Here is a 14,890-nt window from a genome sequence, read left to right on the forward strand (position 1 = left end):
GTTCTTACAAAACAGCATTTTGATGAGTTAAGTGTAAATGAATCAGAAACATACGGATTAAATTTTCTTAAAGCGCACATGGGTTTAAGAATTAAGGGGAAATGTACTTCCCCTGACTGTATTCTGGGTTTCACCAAACCCAAAGCATTAGCAGGGGGGAGAAAAATAAAAACAACCCCCAAACACTTTTAGATGTGTTGCCAAATTTTAAAACGCTGTTGGGCTCGCCCTCTGCCAGTAATAAAATCTCTGGCCACCCAGAACAGTTACAATGAGGAACAAGAGGATTGTTTCCCTGACTGGCCTGTGATCACCAACAACTGTGTTAAGTTAGTGCCTTTCTATGACAGGTTGTCACTGTTCTCCTCCACTAGGCTGTTGGCTCTGTCCTGGACTTGATTTTCACACTACTCACTTGTTTACCATAAACTCTATCTGGTATTTTGGCTCCCAGAGTCCTTGGTAATGGGTCAGTCCATGCTCTGTAATCAGGAGAAGTGTCTATCATGAAGAGAATGTTTGGAGAAGCTGTCATACATTTATTCCAGTTGTATTTGGGAAAAACAAGAGTTCCTTGTCCAATTTTTTTTCCATCTTTAATGTTATCCAGGTGTGGAGTTCCCTTAACCTGTAAATGGTCTCCCTTCAGATCTTTTCCTGACACAAATACCCTTCTAAAACTTAGGGCCACTGTTTGCATGCCTTCTAATTTGTAACTACAGATACAGACCCTTTCTAATTTCCACATTGTTCCCTCATTTTACATTCCCCTACCCCCGCCCATATCTTATTTCATTTCACCAAGAAAGGAGAAAATTATTTCAATTGGTGGTAAAAGATGATTAAAACAGAATAACAAAGGCCTTGGCTGCAAACTGTTTGTTTTATTAAATTTGCTACTGTGCTTTAAATTGGTACCAGGGCAGATCCTTGGACAATTATATCAAGGCCTGCTGGAGTTAATCAGTCACATGTATATGTCTGCTACTTTCAAAGCATGGACCCTTATAAGAAGTGAGGAGAGGAATAGACCAGAAGGAAAGGGCAAGTCTTATGTTGTTACCTGTCAAAAATCAAGCTATGTTCCATTGCCAATGTGAGAGGGTACAGATGCCCAACTCCTGTAGATTTTTCATTTTCCTTCCTTTCCATCCAGTTCATGGGTTGGATTTCCCTGTGGTCTACAGAAGAAATAACAGAACATGATGTTGCAAGACAAAGGCTGATTTGCACAAACAAAGATTTCTTCTTGGCAATGGAATTCAAAGATCACAGCTCTGCTTTAATAATTGGAACAACCAAAGTGAAACAGATTGGAGACTTCTGACTGATGACTTGAATTTTGGTTGAGAGAAGGCGAGCATGGAGACAGTCTATGATGTTCAACTTTTATTGGTTGGCTATGACAACCAATGTTCTATGACAATATAGGTATCTTTTATACACTGGGATTCCAGAATTTTCTAGATGAAAAAGAATTTAGTATGTTAAATCTGCAAGGTAACTCAGTATATGGACTGTGGAAATATTCTATAGAATGTTAGAACTACAGAGACATTTAGATCTCATGTTACTGAATTGCCTCATATAATAGTAAAGGGGAAACAAAATTAAAATCCAGACAGCAGAAATGACATGTGGTGACAATACTTAGAACTGAGGTTTCCTGGACATCTCATTCAATGTTCCTGCCCCTATATGTACCTTTATATTACTTATAGGGAAGAAATAGGACAAATGTGAATGTTATATTGTATACACATCATGGTCAAGGGAAATGAAACAGCTTGTATAGGGCCATACATTAAATTAATGGCAGAGTGAGGCTAAGAATCCAAGTCTGCTGGCTCCCTCTTTTGATGTGCTTTCCCTGATAGCACAGATGCCTCTATAAATATTCCATCCCAAATGCTAATCAAAAAAGTGATGCTTTAGTTCAACAAGGTCCTTAAATTTAAGGGAAAGAAATTCCCTATAACTGTAAATCTTAGTTCTAGTACCAGCTTAGTCTATGACCTTGGCTAAAGTATTTCCTCTCACTGGTTCTTAATTTCCTCATCTGTAAAATGAGAAAAGTTGAACTGGAGAATCTCTATGGTCCTTTCCAGCCCTAACAATCTGATATTCTATAAATTGCTGTAGCAGAATTAAAGGACTAAGGTATTTCTCAACAAATAACAGCTATCTAAACTGAATGAACAGCAAGTAAAATGAAAGGACAGAAATTTTTAAAGAAACAGACTAACTAGTTGAGGGGCTTATATGAAGAAAACAAAGTGAGTAAAATTTCAATTATTCAAGTTAAACGTCCAGAAACTTTTTTTTTTTTTCAAGAAGATTAAACAGTGGAAGGCTAATTGCCAGGAAATCAGAAGCACACAATTTTTGACAGAATAAGCTTTAGTATCCATCTCTTTCAAATCCCTAGTAGAAGTATGACTCACCATTAAACATCCTAGACAAGTGTTCATTTAGGCTCTGTTCAGATACCTTTAGTGACAGGGAACTCATTGCTTCCATAAACAACTCCTGCCATTGTTAAATAGTTCAAAGTATTCGGAAGTTCTCATATTGAACTGACATCTATTTTTCTCTCTCTTTTTTTTTTTTTTCTTTTAAGTATAGCTTTTTATTTACAAGATATATACATGGGTAATTTTTTAGCATTGACCCTTATAAAACTTTCTGTTCCAACTTTTCCCCTCCTCTCCACCCCCTCTCCCAGATGGCAGGTAAACCAATGCATGTTAAATATGTTAAAGTATATGTTAAATACAATATATGTATACATATCCATAATTATTTTGCTACACAAGAAGAATAAGACTTTGAAATAATGTTAAATTTACCTGAAAAGGAAATAAAAAATGCAAGCGGACAAAAACAGGGAGTGGAAATGCTATGTAGTGGTTCACACTCATTCCCAGAGTTCTTTTTCTGGGTGTAGCTGGTTCTATTCATTATTGAACAAATGGAACTGATTTGGTTCATCTCCTTGTTGAAGAGAGCCACGTCCATCAGAATTGATCAATATATAGTATTGTTGTTGAAGTATATAATGATCTCCTGGTCCTGCTCATTTCACTCAGCATCAGTTCATATAAGTCTTTCCAGGCCTTTCTGAAATCTTCCTGCTGGTCATTTCTTACAGATCGATAATATTCCATAACATTCATATACCACAATTTATTCAGCCATTCTCCAATTGATGGGCATCCACTCAGTTTCCAGTTTCTGGCCACTACAAAGAGGGCTGCCACAAACATTCTTGTACGTACAGGTCCCTTTCCCTTCTTTAAAATCTCTTTGGGATATAAACCCAATAGTAACACTGCTGGATTAAAGGGTATGCACAGTTTGATAACTTTTTGAGCATAGTTCCAAATTGCTCTCCAGAATGGTTGGATGCATTCACAATTCCACCAACAATGTATCAGTGTCCCAGTTTCCCCACATCCCCTCCAACATTCATCATTACCTTTTCCTGTCATCCTAGCCAATCTGAGAGGTGTATAGTGGTATCTCAGAGTTGTCTTAATTTGCATTTCTCTGATGAATAATGACTTGGTGCATCTTTTCATATGACTAAAAATAGTTTCAATTTCTTCTAAAAATTGTCTGTTCATATCCTTTGACCATTTATCAATTGGAGAATGGCTTGATTTCTTATATAAATTAGAGTCAATTCTCTATATATTTTGGAAATGAGGCCTTTATCAGAACCTTTGACTGTAAAAATGTTTTCCCAGTTTATTGTTTTCCTTCTAATCTCTGACATCTATTTCTTTAAAAATTTCACTCATTGTTAGTCCAATCCTCTAAATCTATAAAGAATAAGTCTAATCCATTTTCCACATGAGAAGCCTATGGTCAAAAGACAATGATCATCTCACCCTCCCAAATCTTCCCTGTGCCAACCTAAGCAGTCCCATTTCCTTCAACTGTCCCTTATATTCTATGGCTTTACCACACTGGTTGAATACACTACAGTTTTTTTTTGTTTGTTTGTTTCTCCTAAAATTTCATAATTCAGTAGTCTTATTTTTCCAGAACTCATGAAAACAGAAAGCTCAAATAACTGAATGTGTTTTTTTTTTTTTTTTGGGGGGGGGTTCCCTGCAATCACTCTGATGCAAAACATTGGCTAAGTAAATAAGGTGATATGGGGAATTTCTCTCAAAAGGTTCTTTTCTAATGTATATATATATATATATATATACATATATATATATATATATATATATATATATATATAATAGGGTCAACTCAGTCTCCTATATACTTTATATCTATATTTCTGTGCTTTGATAACTAGTAATATTGAAGATGATACTGAAGTCCTTTGAGATCCTGAAAATGTCTTTTGAATGAATTATTAAAGAGTTTTTAGAATGTGCATTTCTAAGCACTAGCATTTTATTCTATAGATTGCAGTGGGCTTTTCATACATATCATAGTCTGGGAGCAATACGATGAAAGAAAGTTGTCCTTGAGGAAGACTACCTTGGCACCCATGTAGAATGTATTGAAAAAGTCAATACTGGAGGAAGTTAGAAGACTTTTGTGAGAGACAACTCAGACATGAACAAAGGCAGGTTTTCAAAATGAGATCTGGAAATTCTCGGGGGTCTCCAAAATCCTTTTAGGAAGTCAATGAGTTCAGAACTAGTTTTATAATGATATTATGAAAACTGTTAACTTTCAGTTGATGTTATAATAACAATCATACAGAAATAATAACAAATAGCATTTTCAAAAAGCTTTAAGATAGCAATGCAATTTACAAATACCTTATTTCATCTTTAACAACACTGAAAAACAGATGCTATTATTATCTCCTTTGTAGAGATTAGGAAATAGAGGTAGACAGAAATTAAATGACTTGCCTAGAGTCATATAGCTTGTAAATATTTGAAGATAGAATTTGAATTCAGATCATCTTGACTCCAGTTTCAGTGCTTTATCCACTGTACCATCTAGTTGTTTCTATGGATAAGACAAAAGTTATTAATAGAATAAAAAGTTCCATGGGAGATTCCCAAGAATTTTTAAAATATGATGTGGTTTTGAGACCAAGAATTCTGAGAACTCTGCTTTTGGATAATGGCAATGAGAATAGAAAAGAAGGGATGGACAAGAAAAATTAGGAAGAAAGGATCAATAGGACTTGGTTGCTAACTCTATTGGAGGTGGGCAGAATAGGAGAGGTGGAGGAAAGGAGAAATCATAGTAACAGCCTAAATCATTCCAGATGGCTTTGAGAACAGCTGAAAGGAATGGCTTGACACAAAACATCCTTCTTTTCGATGAACCATGAAATAGGTCCTAACCACTGGCAGGGGCTTTAAAGATCTTCTCCACCTCCTTCTAAGAGCTTAATTCTTAGTCCTAGTTCTTGAGAGTGGGGAAACCTATGCTGTTTTTGTGACTAACCTTGATGCTAACTTAGACAAGTATAATTTTTTAAAATTTTTTTCTATGAGAATTCTTAGAGTCTCAATTGGTAGAAATGAATTGTCTATTCAACAATTCAAAGATTTAGAGAGTACATATATTGCATCTATTTTCCATTTCAGAGTTCTTTTGAATATATACACATGTACATATAATTTTAGGATTTTGGAAAAATTATTATTTGTGGGCACTCCACTAGTTTAGATTACAATATCTCCATGCCTTTGGCAATAGCTTCATAAATTTTTGTGGCCAAAAAAATATATTACCAGATAGTGATCCAGTCTAATCTAATTTAACAAGCATTTATTAAGTGCATATTATAGTCTAGACTCTCTTCTAGGTGGTAGGAATATAAAAGGGGAAAAACAAGCTATCCCTGGATCCAAGGAACTTATTCTCCCAAGGGGATACTACATGTAAATAGATAAATATATACAACTGTTCATCTGAACCTCTCAGAGCATAGTGAGAATTGTTGCATAATTGGATGATACCTGAAAAAAGAAAAAAAAATAGTTTCTGCCCTCAGGGAACTCCAATTCTAAAGGAGAAATGACCAACAACTTTATAAATAAATATGAAGCAAATGAAAGGGAAGACACTATCAATTTAAGGGACTAGGCAAGGCCTCCTATAAAAAGTGGCATTTGATATGAATGTTGACAGACACTAAGAGTATAGGACCTGAAGATGGAAGACTCATCTTCCTGAAGTCAAATGTTATATAACCCTGGGCAAATCACTGAACCCCATATGCCTCAATTTCCATATCTATAAAATGAGCTGAAAAAGGAAATAGCAAAACTCTGCAGTATCTTGACCAGGAAAATTCCAAATGGGGTCACAGGGAATCACATATGACTGAAAGACAATCATACGATGAAACCAATGCCAGTTGTGAAGGCAACTTTTTTTGTGTAGGAAAGCACAGAAGTGATGTTTTTGCCATATCACATCCTTGAAAAACCAAATCATTATTGCATTGAGAAGTAAGAAACTGGTTTGGCCTCTGCACCTGCTATCTTATTGCGCTTATCCAAACAGTCCTAGATCTGAGGGCAGCTGAAATAACAGATGAGTCCAAGAACTTGAGTTTTTTGACATCCTTCTTTTGTTTATGAAATCCCACCCCCCATGATGGAATTCAGCAGGAATTCTCTTCATTATCTTCTTTGCAATTTTCCCATGCCATTTTTTTTTTAAGGGAAAAAGATAGAAGAATAAGAATTTTTGTAACTAGCTAGAGGTAAAATTCAGGGATAGAATGAGGTGATAGTCTGGTTATGGAAATTTGGTGAATTAATTCTCTAAGGAACCAATTCCTTATAGGTTTTGTTGATTTACTGCTGTGGTCTTAAACTCAGTTCACAGATATTCATTAGATATCTACTTGTACAAGGGCAGCTAGATAGCACAGTAATAGAGTGCTGGGCCTGGAGTCAGATAAACCAATCTTCACGAGTTCAAATCTGGCCTGCTCCATCTATGTCCCTGGGTAAATTACTTAACATGGTTTACCTCAGTTTTCTCATGTGTAAAATGAGCTGGAGAAGAAAAAGACAAACCATTCCAGTATCCTTGTCAAGAAAATCCCCAATGAGCTCATCAAGAATTGGACATGACTGAAATGACTCAAAAACAATAATAATATCATGAACAAAGCCTTAGGTTACTACAAGTTATATAAAGATAAATATGACTGGGCTTTATACTCAATCCAATAGTAAATATACAATGTTTCCAGCAGCATATGTAAGATATAGGATGCAATATAGTAAAAATAATTCTTGACCCCTGAAGTTAAGTCCCCTGAAACTCTGGGAGTCATAAGGGTCTAAATGACCTTTTTAATATATTCTAAGTGATGTCACTTTCCTGAATTCTTCCCATTATGACTACCAGGGCAATGAGAGGAAAAAGACTAGTACTAAGAGCTTTCTTTGGTTAATTCCTTGACATATCTGATTAACACACTGACAAAAAGAATAATCTATCTACTAGCAACATGCCATGTACTTGTCCTCCTGTCAGCCACTAAAAGTTCCAAAAATACCCTGAGATTCATTGGGAGAGAAAGGGGACTTAAAATGGCCAACAATAAAACAAAGCAAAAAAAAGTAAATCTCTCAATTTTTTGTCTTTTTTAGAGGATTAATTTAAAATACTTAAAAAGAAAAAGAAAAAGAAAACAAAACAGAAGCCCACAAAGCTTTTGGATCTTTAAAGTAGGAGCAGGGAGAGTAGACCTAGTTCATGTTTCTAGGTGACAAGAAAAGAAAGGTGGGAAAAATATCTACTTCCACTCATCTTCATTAAATAATTTTCAGTACATGATAGTTTACAGAATTAACTCTTAGTCAGATGCTAGCTAGTTCCTATTTGCCTTTGCAACTTTATCAGTCTTTATTCCTTTCACTACATACCCTTTGTGCCAGTTAAATTGGTCTATTTGTGTGTGTGTGTCTCTATTAGAATATACAATGTGTTTTTCTGCCCTTGTAACTTTTTTTGCTTCTTCTGTTTATACTCTACTACTTTCCTCATACTACTTTCTGATACTGAGATCTTTATCCTTCAGGGCCCAAATGATCTTGTCATCTCTTCCAACAGCCTTCTTGCATCATCCCAAGAAAACATAAATTCTCCCACTTCCAACATGCATTAATGTTTCTGTTTCTCTATAAATTTCCTATATTATTCCATTTTGATGCAAGTGAAGTGGTAGCCCATGCTTCTTTTGTTTTGTATTTCTTTGGTTATTAGTGAGCTTGAATAGTTTTTCAAGTGATTATTTATGATTTACATTTCCTCATTTGTAAATTATGTGCTCATCTTCTTGGACATTGTGAGTGGGTTTTGCCTTGAATGCTTTTTTTTTTTTTTTAATTAATTCATTTTAAAGTATCCCTGACATTTGCTGATGAGTAAATTGAATAAATCTCTAAATTTCAAGGGGAAAAAAAGCAACTATGGTTGAATCCAATCTGATCTTCCTTTTCTGCCATGTGTCTCTAATCTCTTTCTGTATTCTTCACAGGGAGCTGAGCCATGGCACTGCGTTTAAGTACCAGATTGTTACCATTTCTGGTACAGAGGAGAGTGAACCTTCACCTTCAGCCATATATATACATGGAAGTGGCTACTGTGGAGATGGAATCATACAAAAGTAAGTCACATAGTGCATCTTGTAAAGAAATGATTCTTCCATGAACTCAAAACCATAATGGAAACACTAATGTGCTCACTAGAATTTTGATTTTTCTATTTCTTTCTTTTCTTTTTTTTTTTTCCCTGAGGCAATTAGGGTTAAGTGACTTGCCCAGAGTTACATATCTAGGAAGTGTTAAGTGTCTGAGACCAGATTTAAACTTAGGTCCTCCTGACTTCAGGGCTGGTGTTCTATCCACTGTGCCAACTAGATGCCCCAGATTTTTTTTTTATTTCTGATGGGAGAATTGAATGAAATTTATTAATGATACCTAAAATACATCATGTAAGATTATTTTAATTTACAGAATAGGCAACATGGTACCATGCAAAAAACTCTGGATATGAAACTGGAAGACTTGATTCTAACCCCAGCTTTATCATTTCTTATCCTCACCACCATGACTCTCATTGTTGTTTTTTTTTTTTTCATCTGAAAAATGAGATGTTTGAATTAGGCTTCTGAAATTCCTCTCAATTCTAAGTCTATGAGAGCTAGACTAGATGAGGTTCCTCTCAATCTTAAAGGGATGCTCCTCCACTATTGAAGATGAATTTTTATCCCAGCAAATAAGAATCAATACAGATTTTAAGCACTTATGAAGGATTTAAAGTCAAAGAACCAAAATTCAAATCCATTTTCTACTATTTACTATCAGGGTAGATAGATCATTTGGAGAATTTATACTCTAAAACAGTTATTTTGGACATTGTGACATTAAGTATCTTGCCCATAGTCACATGATTTCTAGACCAGTAACTTCAAACACAAATAGAAATGGGAGTCATTAAACCAGAATTCTTGGAGGCCACAATATTGATTTAGGACACCATTAAAATATATTAATTAATTATATTTTATTGTATTTTAATGTATTTTATTAAATATTTTCCAAATACATTTTAATTTTGATTGGGCTGCACTCAAAAATATTGTGGACTTCATATTTAGCATCTCTATCCTAGGTCATTGGACCATAGATTTAGAGCTGGAAGAGGTCTTATAGGCAAATACTCCCATTTTATAGATAATTATATTGAGACAGAAGGAAAGTGACTTGATAGCTAGTTTCTGATGCAGAATTTGATGTCATATCTTCCTGACACCAAATGTAGTATTTCAATTAATATATCATGCTGTCTTTCACATATTTATGATATCTAGAGTTATAGCTATATCTATGGCAAAATGGTAAATCAATTTTAATGTTAACTGGTAGATCACATACCTATTCGATATTATTATATCTTGTTTAAATTAGTTAAATATATTAGTTTGCAGCAACTCATGGTAACCATCACTCCTATACTGTGAAATTATTTAGTGGAAGGAGTACATACTTTAGCAAATTTAGTTGTCCATGAAATATTAATGAATTTCAGGGACAGAGCACATAGCTTAGATGGTGTGAATTAGAGATAAGGAGCAGATTATATATGGGTGGTTAGAGTTGAGGCGATAGTTCATGATAAAAACAAAACAAAACAAAACTTTCCCTATGGAGTCCACAAAATAGATAGATGACACAAATAATCCCTACTTGGCTAATATGATATGTGTTAAACACAGTGATTTGAGAGCAGTTTGGAATACAAAGTTGGTTTCATGTCTAACTGGCTTTTCAACTAGAGTGGGAAGATCTAACCAAGCATCCTATAATGAAAGGCAATGAGATCCATTTGTAAAAGAGAAGAGATCAATACTAATTTCCTCAGTTACTTCCAGGGTTAATTGACCTATCTACACAGCTGCTCAGACACTTTTATAGAATGAAGAGCCCTTACTAGTGTGAATTGTGCAGTGAAAGACAACTTCTGTAGTCCCGATCATGCAATGAGGGTTCCCAGGTGATTAGTGGAGGGTAGGCGCTAAGTTTCATAGGAAATCATTCAAACACTTGATGGAAATCCCAACTTGATAAGGGAGTAACAATCTACATACACACACACACACACACACGTGTGTGTATACATATATGTGTATACACATGCATGCATATATTCATATATCTTTACACACATGCAAATACACATATTTCTCTACATATATACATATATATTTCTCTACATATATATATATACATGTATATATATATATATATATATATATATATATATATATATATATTATTTATTTATTTATTTTAATTATATGCAACATTAAGCCTGGGAGCTAGAAATACTAAGGTATCTTAATTTGCAATCCAGTGTGGTTTAAACAATACATTATCCTGGACCTGGAAATGGGTTTATTGTTCAAAGACTTATATTAGAATTTCAGTGCCCTGCAATTTTGCCCCCGTCACTTTTCCTTCAATGACTGCTTTTTCCTCATCTGTAAAGTGAGAAGATTTAAATATGTACTTTCTAAGGTCATTATGTCTATCAACTTGCTTCTGTTAGATCAATTCCTCTTTCACATTTTTATCTACAGACATCTGGGGGAAGAGTGTGATGATATGAACAAGATCAATGGTGATGGCTGCTCCCTCTTCTGTCGAAAGGAACTGTACTTCAATTGCATTGGTAAGTCTACTCCTCAGAGGCTTGCAAAAAGGGGACTTTGGGCCACTATAAACCTTCTTGTGATTTTTGCTGATACCCCATGACAGGAGCTATAACAGAGATCCAGTAGCTCTATTGTAAATACCTTATTTACAATTAATTAAATTAATTTTTAAAAATTTAGTTACAAGATTTAAAAATCTTTTTAATGATTCTAATAGAAAATTGGTTTTCATTAGCAGTTGTCCCTTACTGCAGTCTTGCTGTGAGTTTAGCTTGATCCAGGTATGTTTTTGCCTTGTTAGTGGATGTGTTTGAAGGGAGAACAATCCCTGGATCCAAACTAGACTGACTACAAATAAGGTCATATCTCTTTTGAGATGCAAATCAATACTAAAGATTAAAATTCCACCAGATAATGCTCTTTGAAAGAAGTAAAAATTAATCTAAGTTGTCTTCCCTTCCTTTTCTTGATTAGCAAATATAACATTCTCAGTTTTCTCATCTATAAAATAAGTGTTGAGTTAGATGTCCTCTAAGATATCCCTCTGCCCCACCTCTCATTTATGATTCTGTGAGTTTTAATCAAATAGTTAATAAACATGTTAAGTGCTTGAGGTAGGATTTAAATTCAGGTCTCCTGATTTCAACTCCAGTACTTTACTAAGACATATAATGTCATATTTTGCTGACAGCCACACTTATGTGATATCTGAAAAAAAAAAAAAAAAAAAAAAAAAAAAGCTAACGTTTTCACTTATTTTCAGAATACCATGCAAGAGTAGCTAGCTAGACTTACTTTGGATTGAGAAAATGAATATTTTAAACTCTTGGGAGTCCTTAACTCTATCTTACAGTAACCCATAAAGTAGGAGGCCATATTTACATGTGTGACAGAGTGGAAATCTTAGCTGTGTCTCTGCCACTAATGATATATGACTTTAGTCAAGTCACTCTCATCTAGAGAGGGCAAGAATACATAATGCATAATTTTTCATGGAAAAAATTTGATTTTATTGTTAGAAACTTCCCCATGCAAGCCTACCTCACAAAATCTCTCCTCAGTTTTTTTTTTTTTTTTTTTAAATTAAGTTGCTCTGTTAAAACAAATACCACCAGCATGCTCTATTAGGAAGGCAGCACTCCTCTCCCACAAATGTGGAAATTATCCTGTCTTATTACAACTTAAAACAACAGGGCTTGAACCACTCAGTTAGAAAATATATCAGTAAAAAGATAGCTCCCAGTGACAGCCACTGGCTGTGGCTATTGTTTTCTAAAGCAAAAAGAGGGTTGAAATTCATTTTCTAACACTCTGATGTCATAAATATGGACATGTTACTGATAAAAGCTGAAAAGAAAATGGAATAGGCAAATTAGTCAGCCAAAATATGAAGTTTCCAAAAGTGGTTTTTTTTTCCTCCCCTTAGTAATAGATCTTGAAATAGTCCCAGAGAAATATCAAATACTGAATAAGGCTTAATAAATTTTGATAGATGATCATTTCCCCCCCCCAGAGCAATCCCTAAATATCTTATTTCCTTATTTATGAACATATTTTTGTGCCATAATGATTCCTTGGGGATAGCTTTAACAAACAAACAAAAATTCAAATATCTTTGGAACACTAAAGAATTGAGATAACCTGTGTTTCTTAGTTTATTAAGTATAAAGAATCCTAAACTGGAAGTTATGAGCTTGAATTCTGCCATTAACTTACTGAGTGACCTTCACTGTGTTGTTTTACCTCTCTGGGTCTCAGTTTCATTATCTGTAAAATTAATATGTTGCCTAAGTAGATGGCCTCAAAGCACCTTCAGGACTTTAATTGCTATTCTCTTTTATATTCTATTGTCTAAAGTTCTTGCCAGCTCTGAAATTCTATTTTAAGATAACTTCCATCTCTAATTCAATCTTATGATTTTACTGTTCAGTATTTTCATTTCTTTTCCCAGTGGCACTTAGATAGAAAAAGTCCTAAGACGTTGATGTCCTGCTACTATTTCTTTTTTTAATAAATGTTCTGTAATTTATTACAAGAAGACCACTAGAATAGTTTGTGAGAAATTATGTAGGCTTGAACTAGAAGGAAGGTTATGTGAATGTAGAGGAGAAAGATAGAAAAAGATGCAATAGAGTTGAATTAGCAAGACTTGGAAACTCTGGTAATGTGAGGGTTAAAGGAAGATGTGGAGTGAAAGAAGATTCTGAGGTTCTGAATTTGCATGTATAGATAGATAAGATATCCTTGATTGATATGGGTAAATTCAGAAAAGAAGTAGGTTTTGGAGAAAAGATAATGAATTCTTTTTTAGAGATCACTATTGGATGTCCAGTTCTAAATATCTAATCAATTGATTATATGGAACTGAAGGTCAGGAGAAAGACTGGGAATGGATTTATATAACAGGGAATCATCTTAAAAGAGATGATAATTGAACCCCTGAGAGGTGATGAGTTGACCCAGAGAGAGAGAGAGAGAAGACCCAGGATGGATCATTGGGGTCAATCCAAAATTAAGGGGCAGGTTATCAATGATTATCCAGCAAAAGAAAGCAAAAAGGAGGCATTCAGACAGGGAGTGGGAGACCTAGAGGTGAGCAATATCGTGAAAACCCAAAATGGAAAGCATATTCAAGAAAGAGTCATCAATGCCAAATTCTGCAGAGAGATGTTTAAAAATTGCCTGAGAGCACAGGGAAATAGTTGACTTAACAGTAAACCATTCATACCTGAATCCAGGTCCTCCTGACCCCAAAGTCAGCTCTCTATAAATTATTTTTCATGCTCACTTGCTATCATCATTAATTTTAATAACAGCCATAGTTTATTTTATATGGTATTGTAAAGTTTATGATATGCTTTCTTGACAGTAATCCAGTAAGGCCAAAATAGCTATAAGATTGAAAAGTTTCTGTTTTCCTGAGTTGATCCATATCTTGGGTTGCCCAAAATATATCTTTTTGCCTAAGATCATTACCATCATCATAATTTAACATTAAAAATAAAATATAAATGGGTTTGGGAAGGTCTATGATTTCAGAACAGAAAGTAACCATAATTAATTTCTTGGACTCAAGAACACACCTATGTGTTAGTCCTGAAAGTCACCATTAAGAAATTCTGTTAAGGGACGCTAGGGACGCAGTGGATAGAGCATCAGTCTTGAAGTCAGGAGGACCTGAGTTCAAATCTGGACTCAGACCACTTAACACTTTCTAGCTGTGTGACCTTGGGCAAGTCACTTAATCCCAATTGCCTCAGCAAAAATTAAAAAATAAAAATAAGTTCTGTTAAAAAAAAAAAAAAATCTCTTCTAGTACTTGAACAATTATCAGTATTTTCCTGCTCTTTCTGTCTCTATTTCAGACACAACCATTGAGCTGGACATTTGCTGATAAATCCATCTTCAACCTCTCTTATGCAAAGTTTTTTACCTCTTTCCCACAGCCTTCCAGGCTCCCCAAGTGAGGTAGATAAGGTGGAATCAACTTATTTCCCATCCCTCATCATATCACCAGAGGTGACAAGTCTGTATGGTCCCCTCTGTTAGATTGCCTTGGCTTTCTCAAAGGAAAGTAGGGAAAGCAAAACAAAAAAGATTAATGATGTTTCTTTTCTGGAGATAGTCTAATAAGACCTTAGAAAAACAATGAGGAAAAAAAAATAGCATCTGGTGGAGCTGAAAAGGATTAGGGATAGGTTGAGGGTAGAAGGTATA

General features: G+C 34.7%; 1 protein-coding gene across 1 annotated transcript in view; it reads left to right on the top strand.

The window, feature by feature from the left end:
- The window catches only part of PAPPA (pappalysin 1), a 263,111-nt gene that overhangs the window by 118,077 nt on the left and 130,144 nt on the right, over nucleotides 1-14,890 (top strand). The window contains exons 8-9 of the mRNA XM_074292900.1: nucleotides 8,495-8,623; nucleotides 11,099-11,190. Coding sequence (XP_074149001.1) covers nucleotides 8,495-8,623; nucleotides 11,099-11,190 — 221 coding nt within the window. The remainder of the gene's footprint in view (nucleotides 1-8,494; nucleotides 8,624-11,098; nucleotides 11,191-14,890) is intronic.

This window comes from Sminthopsis crassicaudata, chromosome 2 (genome assembly GCF_048593235.1).
Source record: "Sminthopsis crassicaudata isolate SCR6 chromosome 2, ASM4859323v1, whole genome shotgun sequence".
Taxonomy (NCBI): Eukaryota; Metazoa; Chordata; class Mammalia; order Dasyuromorphia; family Dasyuridae; genus Sminthopsis; species Sminthopsis crassicaudata.